At 47.7% G+C, this 18274-nt stretch overlaps 2 protein-coding genes across 2 annotated transcripts in view; one reads left to right on the top strand and one right to left on the bottom strand.

Annotated features, from left to right (window-relative positions):
- RPL21 (ribosomal protein L21) overlaps positions 1-18274 on the top strand; it is a 500216-nt gene that overhangs the window by 444196 nt on the left and 37746 nt on the right. The gene's annotated exons all lie outside the window — the stretch shown is intronic.
- MTIF3 (mitochondrial translational initiation factor 3) overlaps positions 1-18274 on the bottom strand; it is a 30350-nt gene that overhangs the window by 6291 nt on the left and 5785 nt on the right. The window contains exons 2-4 of the mRNA XM_068265008.1: positions 6353-6406; positions 4143-4636; positions 1072-1226 (exon numbers count right to left, since the gene is read on the bottom strand). Of these exons, the coding sequence (XP_068121109.1) occupies positions 1072-1226; positions 4143-4635 (648 nt within the window). The 5' untranslated portion in view covers position 4636; positions 6353-6406. The remainder of the gene's footprint in view (positions 1-1071; positions 1227-4142; positions 4637-6352; positions 6407-18274) is intronic.

Genomic DNA, 18274 nt, shown 5'->3' on the forward strand with positions numbered 1-18274 from the left:
AGCTGTTTATAAAAGGGATTGATGTACATGGATGTTACAGGTGGAAAAGGGGACTGCATGTGGAATGGGAGGGGCGCTACTGCACAAGAAAGGGGAACCACAACATACTTGGCTTTGGGGCACAAAAACTATAAATACGGCCTTGCTCATTCTGCAGGTCATCAGATCTGTGGAGAGGATCATAGGGAGATCCCTTCCCTCACTGGACCTCCTCTCAACTCCAGATTGCGCACCAGAATGATGATGATTGCAAACAACCCTTCACAATTTGGCCACTGCTTCCTCAGTCAGCTACCATCAGGCCGCAGCTTTCAGGCCATCTCCACTAGAACCTTAAGGCATAGGAACTCTTTCTTTCCCTCTGCAGTAAACCTCCTGAACTCCCTCCCGGCCCTCCCACCTCCAGTCAGACTCTTGAACTCTGCCCTCTCTACAAATGCTTCCCCCTGTAGCCGTCTACGAACTGTTATCTGACCGTGTTTGTTGCTGCCCCTGATCACTGTTCTCTGCTAGAGCGTATAGTAATACTACTGTTGTTGAAATTCTGTATCGTGTTGCTGACTCTGTAAACCTGTGTTGTCTTACTTCCAATGTCGTGTTATGTGTTTGTTACTCTATTATGCCATAATCTCTGTGCCAAATCCAATTCCGGGCACGGCCCAGCCGTGCTTGGCGAAATAAAGCGATTCTGATTCTGATTCCAGCAACTACCCTCTCACGTTCTTCCCCATCTAAGGTAGCGGCTGCTGAACCAACTAGTCAGTCTGGTGGAAGCACCACTTTCTGTCAATTCTGTACTTTTGATACTGTTGTTCTATCTATGTTCCTGCTTCCACTCAAAGCTAAAAGGGCCAAACCCAATTCCGGGCACTACCCAGACGTGCTTGGCGAATAAACGTATACTGATTCTCCCCTTCAGGTAATCCGGTTAGTTGAGACTCCTGGATGCCAGAGTTCTGGCGAACCAGGACTACACTGTATATGTATTCTGTCACTTACCTAAGCTCACTCTGGTAAAATGCCAAGTAGGATTCTTGACACTTGTCACAAATCTACAGAACCTTTGCTTACCTCTTTTTTTGGACTCCCTGCGGTCCTGCTCTTCAGAACAGATACTCGCACATGATGCTTCTTTTCAATCCACTGAGAAAGCTGTTTTAATTTTATCTGTAAATCATGCTGTGAAATGGCACTCAAGACAGACACTTCCTTCGTCTGAACAGGACCTGCAAACACACAGAAGTACAACTAATCAGACATTTCAGTTGGAGGTAGGTTGGCAGGCTGGTCTGAGTTATCCAATGGTTTCCGGTCTCTTACTGAAACTTTGGGGTAAGAATAATAAGGTTTTCCTGAGCGGGGAGACACATACTTACATACTAGACACTTCAGGCCTCGTTCACATCAGGGCCGTTTCTGTGCGCTTTTTACAGCGCACTGCCCTGTGCGATCAGCAAGGTATTTACTTTCCTATGTAACTAAATGTAGCTGGTTCACATCTATCCGCTGCGCTGAACAGCGTTACAGAAACGTAGGGTTGCATGCATTTCTGTGCGTTGAGCTAGAAAGCGCACATCAATGCAAGTGAATGGGTGCGCTTTTTTAGCGCATAGAAGCGCGTACAAGCGCATAGAAGCGCATGCGTTTTTTACCCCTAATTGGAGAAAAAAATACATTTACATACAGAAACAAAGTTTTATTGACAACTGCTGCTGGTACAACAAGCAAAACGTGCTTTAAAGAAGCGCAGCGCAACGCACAGAAACTCGCACTAAAGCGCGCACAAGCGCATTCATTTTTTACCACGCGCTTTCACACGTTTTTCAGCGCAGCAGATGTGAACGAGGCCTTAGAGTGAATGAGAAATCGATAAAAAAAAACAGATACTTACCTAAGGAGAGGGAAGGCTCCTTTCTCAGTTCCCGTTTCAGCCCTGGCTCCCTGGTAGCAGTATTCGACCAATTTGGTTACATACTGCTCTCTCCGTCGCTGAAGGAGGCTTTGGAAAGTCTTTGGGAGCCCAAGTGCTCCTGAAAACGGGCCGTTCAATACTGCGTACTCGCGCATGCGCAAAAGGTGCCTCAAACGCTGGCTTGATTTTCTTCTGGCACTGTATTCGGCATGAGGAAGCGGGCTGAGAGCCACGGAATGCGTTGCCATGCGCATATTAAAAAGGTATGCTACAAATTATTTTGAATTTGCCATCATTGAGGTACGCCACTTCAAACTTTTTCATGTTAGTTGCTTTTAACATACCGTAGTTTTATCATACCCTGGGTGACTCTTGCTCCCCATTTGCAGTATGGAGCCGCCTGTCTTTGGGAGGACTCAGCTCCTGAAGACTTCCAAAGTCCCCCGCAGCGGAGGATTCAAAGGGAGGAGCTGCCGCTGCAACAAGGGCACCAGGAGTGGAGAGGGAAGGCTCTATACTAGGACCCAGAGCCTTCCCTCTCCTTAGGTAAGTATCTGGTTTATTTATTTGTATTTAATATGATTCCCATTAGCTTTAAAAACTGTCTGCTATTCACTTACCAGTATGTTTTTGGGATGTGGGAGGAAACCAGAGGACAACATACAAACTCCATGCAAATAGTGTCTTGGTCAACATTTGAACCGGGGGCCCTAGCACTGCAAGGAGATAGTGGTATCCACTATGCCACTGTGCGAACAGTGATTGCGATATGAATTAGATTGGGAGCTCCTTTCAGGGCATGGACCCATTAGCAGTGTTTTCCATGCACTTGCTGATAGCTGATGATTTGCAAAACGCTAGCACAGTGGAACCTTATTAGAGCGATTCCACTACAGCGCTTGTGCTTTGTTGAAATCACAAAAGCTCTGCCTACAGTGCTTTCAGAAGGATACCTATTGAAGGAATGCAGGAAAAGAAAAATCGCCTACCTACAAAGCGCAACAGAAATCACTTTTAAAAATGGTTAACATTTGTGACTTGCGATGGTCTCGGCCCTTAAAGGGCCCCTGAACAGACTCTTTAAACCAGAGATGTCAAACCGGTCCTTCGAGGGCCGAGGTCCTCACACATATTTGACACACCACAATTTAACCTCCCTGACGGTTATCCCGAGCTCAGCTCGGGGTAACCTGCCGCGGAGGATTCCTCAGGCCCTGCTGGGCCGATTTGCATAATTTTTTTTTTGTTACACGCAGCTAGCACTTTGCTAGCTGCGTGTAACTTACGATCGCCGCCGCTCCGCGGCGATTTGCCGCAACCCGCCGCATCAGAGGGTGCCCCCCCCGAGACCCGTGTGCTGCCTGGCCAATCAGTGCCAGGCAGCGTCGAGGGGTGGTTCGGGACTCCCTCTGACGTCACGACGTCGATGACATCGGTGACGTCATCGCGCCTGTCGCCATGGCGACGGGGGAAGCCCTCCTGGAAATCCCGTTCAGAACGGGATTTCCGGATGGGTATATGCGCCGGCGGCGATCGGCGCATTCGGGGGGACACCGCAGGGAGGGGGGAAGCATGTAGCTAGCGCTAGGCTAGCTACATGCTAAAAAAAAAAAAAATAATGCCAAAAAAACACCCTCCCTGCCGTGCGCAGCAATTTTTTATAACGGCAGGGAGGTTAATAGATGGGACTGAATCAGGAAAGGTGTGGCCCATCAGGTAGAACATATTCCCCTCTTTCTCAGTCCATCCTAAACACTGGCATGGATCTGGCCCTCCAGGCCTGGAGTTCCACATCTGTGCTTTAAACGCACATCTGAACTTACCAGAGGCTTCCTCCAGCTCCCGTAGACCGCAAGGACCGCGCATTCACAGGACACGCCACCGCGCGTGTGATCCGAGTCAAGTGCGCAGACAGGCCGTGCATGCGCAGTTGAAGCACGACTTCGCTTGAAATTGCCACACTAATGGGGCTGCCAGCAGGACCATGGAGAGGACTCAGAGGTCTACGGGGGTCTGGAAAAAGCCCCAGGTAAGTTTAGATTTGTTTTTAAAGGGTCTGCTCAGGGTCCCTTTAAAGACAGAGACACTCTGTAAAATGCCTTGGAAGACGGCAGGACTATATCCAGTACTTGGCCAGGTCCCTTGAAGCTTACTACAAAGGGATTCACTAATAGCCTGCATAATAATGATAAAAGCCACTTGCAAATCCATGTCCTTATGTTATACTCACCAGACTGGGGGGAGAGCTTCTTCTCCTCTCTCAGCTTGGTCCGCTCCTCGAAGAGCTGTTTGCCTGTCAGCAGCCGGTACACAGGAGGATCTGCTTTTTCCTTGAAGCAAACCAATTTCAGGTTATTCTCTTTCATGATTTTCAACACATCCCTCCTGTTCATCTTTCCCAAGTTCTCCCCATTTTCGCTGATCACTTCGACAATGTTATACGGAATCATGTGCCCCACATGTGCAATGACATCCCTGGCATTGGGGTGTTCTTTTTTCTTTCTGATAGGCTTTGTGCTAGCCGTATTGTCATCAGTAGTCCCGTATAGCCTTGCACCAGACAGCAAAGGTCCATTTCTGGTGAAGACAGAAGTGTTCTGAGGCCAAACACTGGCTACAGTTAGTCCTTGGCTTAAAAACCTACAGTACCTCACCGGGTAACACTGGCCAAGACTTGCAGCTTGGTAAAGTAGTTTCTTCAAATGGATCCCACACAGTGACATCCTATAAGACACAAATGTCAGTATGTTATTCATTCATCGAAATTCTATATGGACCACAGAGCAGCCCACAACACAGACACTGACACAAGAGAACTACAATTTAAAGTGTTATGAAGCTCAGCATTTCTTCTTTGCTCTAAAAGATTCTCTACAGCATAAATCCTGCTACCAGGAACATTTTTAGAACAGCATTTAAACGGTTAAAACACAGCACTTTCTTCTTCAGTGGGAAGCTTAGAATCAAATCCGAAGTTAAGGAAGTGATTACATTATCCTGTTTATGTTTCCTTATCAGCCACTATTAGTAAACATTGTTAGCAGAGCTACAGCTAAACACAAGCAGAAAGTGTACACAGAAGACCTATTCTCACTGGATACATTATAATATATAAATACCGCAGCTATGCAATAAATAGCAATGTCAGCTTTCAGAGCAGATAAATTGCACTTTGGGAACTTGTAATTTGTTACCCAACAATAATATTTGCACAAAAGCAAATATGCTAACTGTATGGGTAATACAAATTTGGAAACAGAGTTTAATCCTGCTTTTAAGTACCCCTGAACCAAGGTCTGGGATTACATGCCTTTAATAATATTTTGTGTGCAGTGCTGTGACATAGGTCAAAGCACCATCTGCACAGTCCAGCACCCCCTGTGGTCCCTGCACTACACTGCTGTAATATTTGACTCAGGACAGGCGGGGAGGAAGTGGCAGTTCGCTTCCTCTCAGTCCATCCCTAGGAACGTCACGTGTGTGGGCTTGGTGAGATTGAGCTAGGAGCTTTGGAACGATAGTTAAAGAATGACACAGAGAGCCCGATATAGTGTAGCAAGTACTGGTAAGGATGAATTTATGATAAAGTAAGTATCTTTACACTCACAAGCCAGGGTTACCAATCAGGCAACCACTGTAGATGCAGGTGGAGAGATTAAGCCTGTCCCCACTCAGGGTTAAGAAGTTGCTCTCCTTAGATCAGAAGAAAGGGGTAACACTCCTCCACCAGGGGTGGACTCGTATAGTACAGGGTGGACTCGTATAGTACAAGGTGAACAGAGGCGCCAAAAGAGTAAAAATAGATAAAACTTTTAAAACATGGGGAGGCAGTGGTGGACTTACCGCCTCAAGTAGACACAAAAAAGTATTAATGTTTAAAACATAGAAAGTGTATTGATACACTCCAAGGTTCTTTGCAACGTTTGGCAGGTATAACCCTGCATCATCAGGCAATGGGGTAGGAGTATATGGCAAATGCAGGTCTCAGTCTGGGCCAAACTGCTCTCTCCTATATGCTATTCCATAATACATTACCTGGAACAACATATAGGATACTTTTTATCCACATTACAAAAATGTGTGCAGAGGCAAATACAAATTTCACTGGGAAAATGTAATCTGCAGCCATTCTTACACTGATAATGGCAGGGTTCTCAAACTTTGCACAGTTGGTCACTGGGTGACTGAGATTAATAATCAGAAAAGTGGGTGGAGCCTACAAAAGCCAAACCAAATTCACCTATTGATTTTCAAGGGGAATATTATAATTGCTGCCATTCTTGCAATGTTAATGGCACATGCCTCAAACCTGATACAAGAGGCCATTGGGTGACTAGGGTTCAAATTCAGAAAAGGGGGTGGAGCCACAAAAAGCTAATCAGATTTGTTTCATTTCAATGCAAATTATTGATGCCAAAGACTGCAAAGCTCACAACTTACCTTGCAGCACTACTGAGTTTTCTGACGGGGTGAAACGGGCATTGTGCACAGGATCTGTTGACAATAATAATAGCAATAAAAAGTCATAAATAAGGCAAACTATAGTTAACTAGTTTTAAAGGGAACTTAAAGTGAGATGGATATAGAGGCTGCCATGTTTGTTTGTTTTTCCATTTAAAACAATACCAGTTCCCTTGCTATTCTGCAGATCTCTTTGGCTGCAGTAGTGTCTGAATCACACAACCGAAACAAGCAGGCAGCTAATCCAGGCAAACGTCAGTCAGAGAATCTGATCTGTATTTTGTTCAGGGTCTATGGTTAAATGTATTAGAGGCAGAGGATAAACAGCTAGGCAATCTGCATTATTTAAAGAGAGACTGTATTAAAAAATGGTTCCCCTGAGGGTACTTATTTCGGGTGGGGGAAGCCTCTGGATCCTAATGAGGCTTCCCCCATACTCCTGTGTCCCACGGTGGTCTCACTGCAGCCCACTGAATGCACAGCCAACAATTTGTCAGGCTGTGCAATATTTACTTTTCCCTGACTCCAGTGGGTGGCTCTCCATTCGGAAATAGGTGGAAATAGCCGATTACACTCGGGTCTGCTTTACTGCGCAGGTGCAGGAGACTTGCGCCTGCGCAGTAGAGCGAACCAGACTGAGATTGGCTATTTCCAAGCCGAATGCCGCTACTGCGCATGCGCTGGGAAGGTAAATATTTACCTCCCCGCCGTTCTGGGCACTTGATTTTTTGGGATACAGATCCTCTTTAAAATGAAATAAATATGGCAGCCTACATATACCTCTCAGTTCAGCGGTACTTTAACCAGTTCACCCCCAAGGGTTTTTATCCTAACGGACCAGAGCAATTTTCAGTTGTCAGTGCTCCTCCCTTTTATTCCCTAATAACTTTATTACTACTTATCACAAGAAAATTATCTATACCTCGTTTTTTTTCGCCACCAATTAGGCTTTCTGTGGATAGTACATTTTGCTAATAATTTTTTTTATTCTAAATGCGTTTTAATGAGAAAAACAGAAAAAAACATTATAGTTTTAAAATTAAACATTCTCCTGTGGATAAAACAAACACGTTTTATTTGTACAGTTGTCCCGACAATGTATGGTGACAGTATATTATTTTGAAATATAAGTGTTATTTTTCTGTTCTGTTTTTTTTTTTTTTTTATTATTCTGGCCATAATTACAAGCCCCTATGCAATAAATGAAAATTAATTTTCCCCCATAAAATAGATTAACAAAGCTGAGTCCCTAAGGCAACTATTTTTTTTAAGCTGATTTTTTTTTTTTTTACAAGTGTTTTTTTTTGCGGGGGGAGGTTTGGAAGTGTAATTTTATTAATGATCTGTATGTACTTGAAAATGTATGTATTTTGTAGGTGTAATATACTTTTTGGCCACAAGATGGCGCTAGTGAACACTCGTTATAGGAAGTGTTCACTTTTTTTTTTCTTCACTTTATTTAATTGTTACATTTCCGTTTATTGTGAATGGACGTAGCCGCTGTTCGCGGTCACGTCCATTCACTCCAGGCACTGCGATTGGGTAGAGGACCGTTCGGTCTTCTTCCCCAATCACCCAGCACGGAAGCCCGACGGAAACAGCGGCGGGAACGCGCGACGTATTAAAACGTCATGTTGCTGTTAATAGCGGTAAGCATGACGTTTTAATACGTTAGGATGTCAATAAATGGTTAAAGAGACACTGAAGCGGAAAAAAAAAATGATATAGTGAATTGGTTGTGTACTATGAATAATTACTAGAAGATTAGCAGCAAAGAAAATATTCTCATACTTTTACTTTCAGGTATATAGTGTTTTTTCTAACATTGCATCATTCTATAATATGTGCAGATTACACAACACTCAGCATTCAAAATGAGTCTTTCAGAGCAGTCTGTGAAGTAATGACCTCTCCTCTAGCAGAGGAAAAGTAAATAGTCCAGGAACAGTTGAGATAATAAAAGTCAGATAACAGCCCTCTCCACCACTAACTTAGTCGGAGAGCTTAATGGATTGTTTGTATAGAGATAACAACTGGAGTTTCTTAACTCTTCCTGTACTGGAAACAATTACACTGATGTATCTGATCTTAATGTTTTATTTCTTAGCTGTGCTACACATACAAATCATAATATCATCATTTTTTTTCGCTTCAGTGTCTCTTTAAGGATCAGTATAAAAATCCTGATGATAGAATGAGTAATCATTTGTTTATATATACAGTATAATCTCACCAGGAAAAGTGGTTTACTATATCAGAAATTGTGGACAGTGGTAAGTTGTGTGTGTGCGTATGAGAAGAATGGGCGCCGGTAGACTTGGGCGCAGGATACAGCCGGTATATGGCTGATCCTGCTGCTGCACAGCTATTGCTGGAGGCCGAATTATTATGTTTTAAGTGTAACTTCAGCTCTGTCTTCTGACGGCGCCGAAGTTACACTATGTGCCCTGCTATAGCCATAATTCCTATTAGGACCTATGGTGGCGCCGACTGCACCCAAATCTCCTGCGCTGGTGGAGTCTTAGTGGGGGGGGGGGGGGGGAGTGGGTGTGTGTGTGTGTGTGTGTTCTCTGCTGCAATAGAGCAACTCTGTCCTCCCATTGGAGGTACAGTACCAGCACTTGTACATTTGGTGGACTACCAGGTTAAAGAGACTCTGAAGCAAAAAAAATTTGCTATATTTACCTTTTAATTCGCTTCAGAAGTCTCATCAGTGGTAAATCGCCGCATCCCCGCCGAAAAAACGAGTGCTGCAGACCCCCCAAATCCCCGGGCAAACATCCACGACCAACTTGGTCGTGGATTTTTCTGCCCTGAGAGGCAGAGCTCATCAATTGCCGCACAGATCTCCGCCTCTCCCCGCCCCTCTCTGGGAGGGAAAAGTGAGAGGGGCGGGGAGAGGCGGTGATCCGCAGCGACTGACATCAGTAGAGGCAGAGATACAGCAGAAAGCACTGCCTCTTTCAGGAAGCGCCGGTCAGATTCAAGCGCCCCCCCGGGATTTGGGGGGTCTGCAGCACTTGTCTTGTTTCCCTTGTTTCCTATGCGTGGCTCCGATACCTCCATGGGCGGGACTAACAGCACATGCCCTGCAAAACTTTCTGCTCACACCTGAGCCAATCATTAAGCCTCTCTTCAAAATGCAGCCAATCATAATAAGCCACTCACAGCTGGCTGGACTTAGCATTCTCTTCTCCACTCTCCTTAACCCTCCTGGCGGTATGAAACATTCCGCCAGGAGGCAGCTCAGCAGTTTTTTTTGTTTTTTTTTAAAATCATGTAGCGAGCCCAGGGCTCGCTACATGATAGCCTCCCCCCGCCCGTCACACGCCGGCCGCCTCGCGTCATCACGCGGCCGGCGTGAAAGTACTGCGCATACGCGATTAAAGCGCGCATGCGCCATACTGCCACGCCGGCCGCCGTGATGACGCGAGGCGGCCTGCGTGTGACGTCAGCCGCGTCATACGCGGAAGGAACAGCCCGACACTCAGCAGAGTGTCCAATGTGTTCCTGTGCGCCCGCACCGCTGTTGCGGCGGCTCCACTATGCCGTCCAGGATGTGGCAATGCTTGTTTTTTTCCCCTCGGATTGCTAGGGGGAGGCGGCCTTGCTACATCTTCTGGGTATGTTTACCCGTATCCATGGCAATGCTGACGTTCGCTGATGCGAGCGTCATAGGCAGCCAGGATTGGCCGGCGGTCTTCGCCGAACACGGACATGCGTACCAGCGTAGCATGTTCCGTGTCGGCTTTAGGAGCTGGCTGCTCATTGGTGCGGGCGCATAGAGGGGCGTATAGTTGTTACGCTATTTGAAGGCGCCCTTCCGTTATGGCGTTGATGGATTACCCACACGCCAGAAGGTTGATCTCTCCGTGATCAAGCACCAGCTGGTGCGAAACAATTGTCGGAGGACGGGGGCTCTGTGTGAGGGGTGCTTCCCGGATGGGTGATGTAAACTGATGGTCATACCTAATTGTAATCTGCTGCATCAAATCTTACACTGTACATGGTGCAATAAATGTTGAATGTCAAGTTGTTGGTGCCCAGGCCTCTCCATTTTGCATATCTTAAAGATGTTTTTCCTTGCTCGTGGAGGCACAGCAACAGTGGCAATACACTGCACCTAAACGTGTATTCCTGAAAGACCGTTGGAGTGCGGGGAATTTTCACTTCTTGCTCCTCTTTATAACAAGTTCGCATAGACTTTGTTTTTCCCTACGCACCCATGCAGAAAGAGTCAGGTGCTGAAGTGTCAGAGCCAATGTCAGTCGCCACAGATGTGGATTCTGATGACACCTTTCAAAACGAACGGTCTGATTGGGAAACCTATTTTTCTGAAGATAGTGCAGCTACACCCACACACAGAGCCCTTAACATCAGGCGCCTCGAACACAAGCTTTTTAAAGCCTCTGAAAAAGAAGTCAGAGTTTTCTGGACAATAGCATCTTTTAAGAAATATAAAGATAAAGGCTATGTATCACGTGGCTTCCGCTACTATAGACCCCCAGCTGAATATAGTGATGACACAGCATTTGTCGAGAAATGGAAACAAGCGCATTTAGATCATGCCAAGGTCTTATTGGGGTTAGCTTTGGAGAGATCCGAACAGGAGCATGACAAATTGTCTGATGACATTGATGAGCTCAAAGACCAACTATATAAAGTAGCTATCGGGGACAAGGCCAAGGAGATCGAGGCAAAGATAGACAAAAGACTGATACCAATACAGAGAGAAGTTAAGGAACGGAAACTCAATAAATACCTGAGGGATCGGGACGACTTTGAAACCGGTCGTGTGTTCGACTGGGTCCCGATAGATCCAAAACCCAAACCTAAGACCAATAGGAGAAAAAAGCCAAGGAAACCTAAACGAGGTACTTGGACATCAGAATCAGGGTCTGATTCAGAAGGCGAAAATAAGGGGAAAAAACCCAAGCCTGCCCCTTTAGGGGGAAAAAGACAAGGAGAGGGCGCAGGAAGAGACGAGGACCACAGCTCCAAAACAGTGTCCTGGAAAGGCCTAACTGTAATCAAAGATTAAGGGACGATCTAAATGCGGTTGACAAACTGCAGGTGGTGAATCTGTCTGGAGTGTCTTTACCAGCTTCTTGTGTCGAAGTGTTAGAGAAGGGCCTCAATTTTGTAGTGTCTGGGACTTTTAATTATACTCGGTTTGAAATCGACCTTTATAAAAACATTAGGAATATGAATATATACAAGCTCTTTGGGAACCAACCCATTGTAGAAAAGGAACAACCGATTGGACAATTGGGATTTCAACCTAGGTGGACTTTTGGGGACTGTATTGCACTAAATGATCTACAATTACTATCAGCTGAAAGCAATACTACATCTGAACACCAGGGACCCTCACCACAATATAGGGCATGTAAATCCATCACTCCCTTTCCACCCCTAGCAGGGTCAGCGCTTGATATTTTTCAGAAACAGGTCCTCAATGAAGTTAAAGCTTTAGTATACCCCGTTGAGGAACGCAATCTTTCAGCCCGTGAATGGAGAGCAGTTAAGTGGTTAAAATCCCGCCCAGACCTAACAATAAAGAAAGCTGATAAGGGGGGTGTCACAGGAGCCCTAGTGGCTGACCGCACTTAGCCTTCTAAACGGTGCCAGCGCACAGATCGTGCGAACTCTGGTCGCAGTCAATGCGCAGGAACCGTTAAGAATTAGCCGCAGACAACTCAGAAGGGAGCCTGTGAGACACGGGTAATTACAACGTCACCTACTGGTTCAGAGTAAACTGCCACCACCGCGGTTACCATGGGACCGTGGAGCCCACTAACTGACTAATCCTGCGAATAAAACGGTTAAACACACGATATTCTGTCTAGCCAACAACAAACAAACAGTAGCGTATCTTCAGAGACCCGGGATCAGTTCTGTGTGTGCTGATAAGCAGGGTAGCAGACAGTGAATGACTTGGAGAAAGTCGTTTATTCACGCAATATAAATAATTAATATATACAGACAATTATTAAAATCAACAATTATTAAAACAGTAATAGCCAGTATAAAAAATAAAAGAAGGGAGAAAAATACTTAGTTCCTGGAAAGATGTCCTTTTTGTGGGAAAACAGAGTTCTGGGTTTCAATTTGAGTTCAGAGTTCAGACCAGGTGGATGCCAGCATATCCTCAAGCTGGCATCTGATGAGTGCAAGATGTTTCAGTCTGGAGGACACTGAGTTTGGGTCCTCAGCCATTCTTATGCCCCTGCTTCAGTAGGAGGGAGTGAGGGCGGGGAGCCATACACCCCCTTAGAAGATGAGATGAGCCCTCCCCTTATCCTGGGGGCTAGAAATCATATCTACCCATATATGGGCTCTATCTCACAGAACCGTACAGGTCAGGGCAGATTTATTAACATTTTCAGGTCTGTCTCGATTTACCCAGCGCCCTGATACCAGACATGAGGGGTGGGACCCCTGTGGTATCATCAGGGCATTTTCAAACTGCCTAACTGGCAGTCCTTACCTCAGAATGTTCTGAAACTTCCTCAGAACCAGCACCGGGGCTCATGCTACACTTCCCCCACGTTTGGTGAAGCTGCCATCTCAGGAACCCCAGAAATATTACAGATCTGGGAAGTTATGGATTATGCCATGAGCCTCAGGTTAATTCAGGAGGTGTTCTAGCTGCTAACAGCTGACTTTCCTTTGATCTTTACTAGGGAGCAAAGTGTCAAGACCTCCCGTGGATTCGTAGCCTGCCTGGCTGTACCTAGGCATCCTTTGGTTAATTAACATCTCCATGAGATCAGCTAAGTGTCACCTGGTTCCCAGAACCAAAAGGGGAATTGTGCCTTCCACAGGGAATATGTCCAAGCTAATTAACACCTTCCCCCCAGGCTGTCACTTCAGCTAAGACAGATCCCCCAGCTGTTCCTAGGCATAGGGATACTACACGTCAAATCTTGGTTCTATTGATCTGAGGCGCAATCGATGCAGGAATCGAGTGCGATCGTTCTTTTCTTCACGGGCGGTTCCAGGACGCGCCTGCGTCCCCGCAACCGTCCGTGACAGCCCTCCCCCTTGTCCGCGGCTTAGCCACTCATCCGCACGATGTGTGGCGGCGCCGCTAACCTGGCTGACGGGCCTCGAGTTGCCGGTACGGCGGGAAAACCTATTGGAGCCTGTGGCTCGGTTCCCCTGGACCGGTCGCGGTCTGCTACCCTCAGGGTTGACCCAACATGAACCGTTCTGGACAGGGCGTTTGCGCCACTGCAGTCGGACGTGGTGTCTGCCGGGACTGCTGACAACGGGCAGTGGGTTGGTTAGGTCAACAGCCAGCCCACGCAGGGTTCCCCTGCTGAGTGGCTGTGGACCTAAGGGAACCCCGCGGGAATCCCTGGACCTTCCCAGCTCCTGACAGACGGCACATGCCCTGCAGTAGTTTGCTACATTCCTGTTCATCTGGGGCCAATAAAACTGGTTCTGAATACCGGCGAGTGTCTTGCGGACACCCGAGTGCCCTGTCAGAGGATTACCATGTGCGGATTTCAGCACATGTCCCCTGAACGCACTCGGGACCACAAGCCACTTGGTATTCGCGTGGGATCTACCTGTAGGGGGCTGTACAGACTCACTGTACAGTCTCCCACCTTCCCAGTACACCTTGAAAGCGGCCCCGTCTGCGAGGGGCTCAGCGGCTTGCTGCCTGAGCACCTCCAGGCTTGGGTCACTTTGTAGTGCAGCTGAGAATATGGCGCTGTCAGTTTCAGCCAACTGGCTCATGTCACACGAGGCCAGCGGCTGAAAGGTCTCATCCCTGCGGTCAGAGGAGGGGGAGAAGGCCGGAACCCCCTCCACCTGTTCTGAGCTCGGGTTCTGAGCAGTGCAGCTGCGCGGTACTGCTAGCACAGGTACACTGTCAGAATGGCACAGACGGACATTACTCAAATCATCATTGCATGCAGTAATGACATTGACAGGTATAGACATTTTTTCATTACAGACAGGTTGTACAGTAAACTCAGGTACAGCTACAGCATCATCACAACAGACAGTCTGTACATCAAACTCAGGTGCCTTTGAAGCAGGCACTATTGAACCTGGTACCCTTGAACTGGGCACATTCAACCCACCTCCCCCTGGTGCTCCCCCAAGTGTATAAAGTACCTGGTGGTGGGTGGAGAGTCCGTCTCCTTCCGTGAGCGACAAGGCGGTCGTGGCAGGTTCATAGTAGGACACAAGCTTGCCCAAATCAGTCCCCAGCAACACAGGGACTGGGAGATCCTTCATAACCCCAACAACCCTTTCGTGGATCCCTAATCCCCAATCCAGCTTCACTGTCGCGTGGGCTATGTGAAAAAGGGTGCCCTCTACTCCAGTAAGGGCAAGGGATCGGCTGGAGCTGATGCTCTCCTTTGGCACAAGGTGTGAGTGAACTAACGTGATGTCAGCTCCGGTGTCTCGAAATCCGGTGACAACTTTGCCGTTCACTCTAACAAGTTGCTGCTGGTCGGTTCGGTCGCGGATTTCCTTTCCGCGGGCAAACAGGACAAAATCTGATGATCCAGGCTGTGGTTCGCTGGCGGGTTGCCTCTGCTGTGGGTGAGGTGCAGGTGATGCAGATGATCCAGGTGCTGGTGGTGTCTGTCTCCGCTCCGGACAGTCGAATTTCATGTGTCCGGGCTGGCGGCAGTAGTGACAGGTGACCTCTCCAGGCGCTGCAGGCCTGGGTGCAGCAGCTGCGCTGGGTGGCCTCTGTGGCGGACGGCTCACAGGGGCAGGAGAGTCTGCCAGAGTATTGGGCTGACCTCCTCTCCAGCTGGATGGGACAGTCCTGCGGGTATCAGCCACCCGGGTAGTTGCAAAAGTCTCAGCAAGGTCTGCAGTGACAGTTGCTGAAGCCGGCTTGCGTTCTAGCACAAATTGTCGTACATCAGCAGGGCAAATGTTCAGAAATTGTTCCAGGACTATCAAGTCCTCCAGGACATCATAAGACCCTTTGGTGAGGCCTAGAGTCCACTGGCGGAGTGTGGTAAGCAAGCTGCTGACCACATCTCGATACGAGTCAGAAGACTTTTTCTGCCAGGCCCTGAACTTTTTCCGATAGGCTTCTGGTGTCAGCTGGTTCTTAGTAATGATAGCGTCTTTTATAGCAGCATAATCATTATCCTTCTCCGCAGGCAATTCTGCGAAGGCATCAAGCGCTTTGTAGCGCAGCAAAGGTGTCAGATGTCTGGCCCACTGGTCTTGGGACAGACGATACTGACGGCATGCTTTTTCAAAAGACCGCAAAAACAAGTCAATGTCAGTGTCTTTTTCAATATTAGCAAATTTAAATTTTGCACTTACGGGTGCTGCAGCTCCTTCAGCAGGGAGGCTGGGCGGTGAACTCCGGCTGGCCTGTTGCACTTTTGCCATGTTTAGCTCATGCTGTCGTTGGCGCTCCCGTTCTCGCTCAGCGGCATCCCTCTCCGCGTGGCGTTCTGCGGCTGCAGCGGCTTGCAGCTCCCGTTCCTCCCGCATTTGGCGCTCCTCACGCATGTACTGCAGGTACTTGTCCAGGTCAGTGTCCATCAGCTTTTGTAATGCCTGCTGCATTAGCGGATCAGTACAAACGGACAGTCCAGTACTGGCCGGTTTCAGGCGAGTACTTTCAGAAACTCTGGGATTGGGGTCCACACTGACATTCTCCTGCATAACTGTTGCAGCAGGGTCCGCAGGATGCTCAACCTCCGTATGCGCAGAATCTTCAGTCTCTGGTTCCCCTTGACTTGGGTCAGATGGGCTGGTATCCACTTCAGCGGACACCCCCGGCTCCCGCAGTTGCTGGGTATCCCATTGAAACAATTCCGTTACCAGGTCCCGTTGTGTCTTGCGGCCGATATCAATGCCTCTCTCTTGGCAAAGATTTTGCAGGTCCGCCAGGCACATTTTCTTGTAGTTCCCGGACATTTCCATGCCAAATAAAAAAAAACTTTTGGGGAGGGGTACTGGCTACACAGTCTCTCTGTATATATAAAAAATATATTGCCTTCCAGCTACACCAACGAATTAGTTCGTTTCTCGATAGCGCTAGCGCTATCGTAGATGCTTTCAGCACAACACAGGTCCCAACCGCTGCCTAACACTGTCACAGGAGCCCTTGTGGCTGACCGCACTTAGCCTTCTAAACGGTGCCAGCGCACAGATCGTGCGAACTCTGGTCGCAGTCAATGCGCAGGAACCGTTAAGAATTAGCCGCAGACAACTCAGAAGGGAGCCTGTGAGACACGGGTAATTACAACGTCACCTACTGGTTCAGAGTAAACTGCCACCACCGCGGTTACCATGGGACCGTGGAGCCCACTAACTGACTAATCCTGCGAATAAAACGGTTAAACACACGATATTCTGTCTAGCCAACAACAAACAAACAGTAGCGTATCTTCAGAGACCCGGGATCAGTTCTGCGTGTGCTGATAAGCAGGGTAGCAGACAGTGAATGACTTGGAGAAAGTCGTTTATTCACGCAATATAAATAATTAATATATACAGACAATTATTAAAATCAACAATTATTAAAACAGTAATAGCCAGTATAAAAAATAAAAGAAGGGAGAAAAATACTTAGTTCCTGGAAAGATGTCCTTTTTGTGGGAAAACAGAGTTCTGGGTTTCAATTTGAGTTCAGAGTTCAGACCAGGTGGATGCCAGCATATCCTCAAGCTGGCATCTGATGAGTGCAAGATGTTTCAGTCTGGAGGACACTGAGTTTGGGTCCTCAGCCATTCTTATGCCCCTGCTTCAGTAGGAGGGAGTGAGGGCGGGGAGCCATACACCCCCTTAGAAGATGAGATGAGCCCTCCCCTTATCCTGGGGGCTAGAAATCATATCTACCCATATATGGGCTCTATCTCACAGAACCGTACAGGTCAGGGCAGATTTATTAACATTTTCAGGTCTGTCTCGATTTACCCAGCGCCCTGATACCAGACATGAGGGGTGGGACCCCTGTGGTATCATCAGGGCATTTTCAAACTGCCTAACTGGCAGTCCTTACCTCAGAATGTTCTGAAACTTCCTCAGAACCAGCACCGGGGCTCATGCTACACTTCCCCCACGTTTGGTGAAGCTGCCATCTCAGGAACCCCAGAAATATTACAGATCTGGGAAGTTATGGATTATGCCATGAGCCTCAGGTTAATTCAGGAGGTGTTCTAGCTGCTAACAGCTGACTTTCCTTTGATCTTTACTAGGGAGCAAAGTGTCAAGACCTCCCGTGGATTCGTAGCCTGCCTGGCTGTACCTAGGCATCCTTTGGTTAATTAACATCTCCAAGAGATCAGCTAAGTGTCACCTGGTTCCCAGAACCAAAAGGGGAATTGTGCCTTCCACAGGGAATATGTCCAAGCTAATTAACACCTTCCCCCCAGGCTGTCACTTCAGCTAAGACAGATCCCCCAGCTGTTCCTAGGCATAGGGATACTACACGTCAAATCTTGGTTCTATTGATCTGAGGCGCAATCGATGCAGGAATCGAGTGCGATCGTTCTTTTCTTCACGGGCGGTTCCAGGACGCGCCTGCGTCCCCGCAACCGTCCGTGACAGGGGGTAATATTGTGGTGTTGTCTACTGAAAAGTACATTAATGAAGCAATGAAGCAGCTTAAAGAGAACCCGAGGTGTGTTTAAAGAATGTTATCTGCATACAGAGGCTGGATCTGCCTATACAGCCCAGCCTCTGTTGCTATCCCAAACCCCACTAAGGTCCCCCAGCACTGTGCAATCCCTCATAAATCACAGTCGTGCTGTGAGGTTCTGTTTACATCTGTAGTGTCAGTCTCAGCTGCTCCCCCGCCTCCTGCATAGCTCCGGTCCCTGCCCCCGTCCCTTCCCTCCAATCAGCAGGGAGGGAAGGGATGCAGGCGGGGACTGGAGTTCTGCAGGAGGCGGGGAG

This window comes from Hyperolius riggenbachi, chromosome 2, assembly GCF_040937935.1.
Source record: "Hyperolius riggenbachi isolate aHypRig1 chromosome 2, aHypRig1.pri, whole genome shotgun sequence".
In the NCBI taxonomy this organism is placed as follows: domain Eukaryota; kingdom Metazoa; phylum Chordata; class Amphibia; order Anura; family Hyperoliidae; genus Hyperolius; species Hyperolius riggenbachi.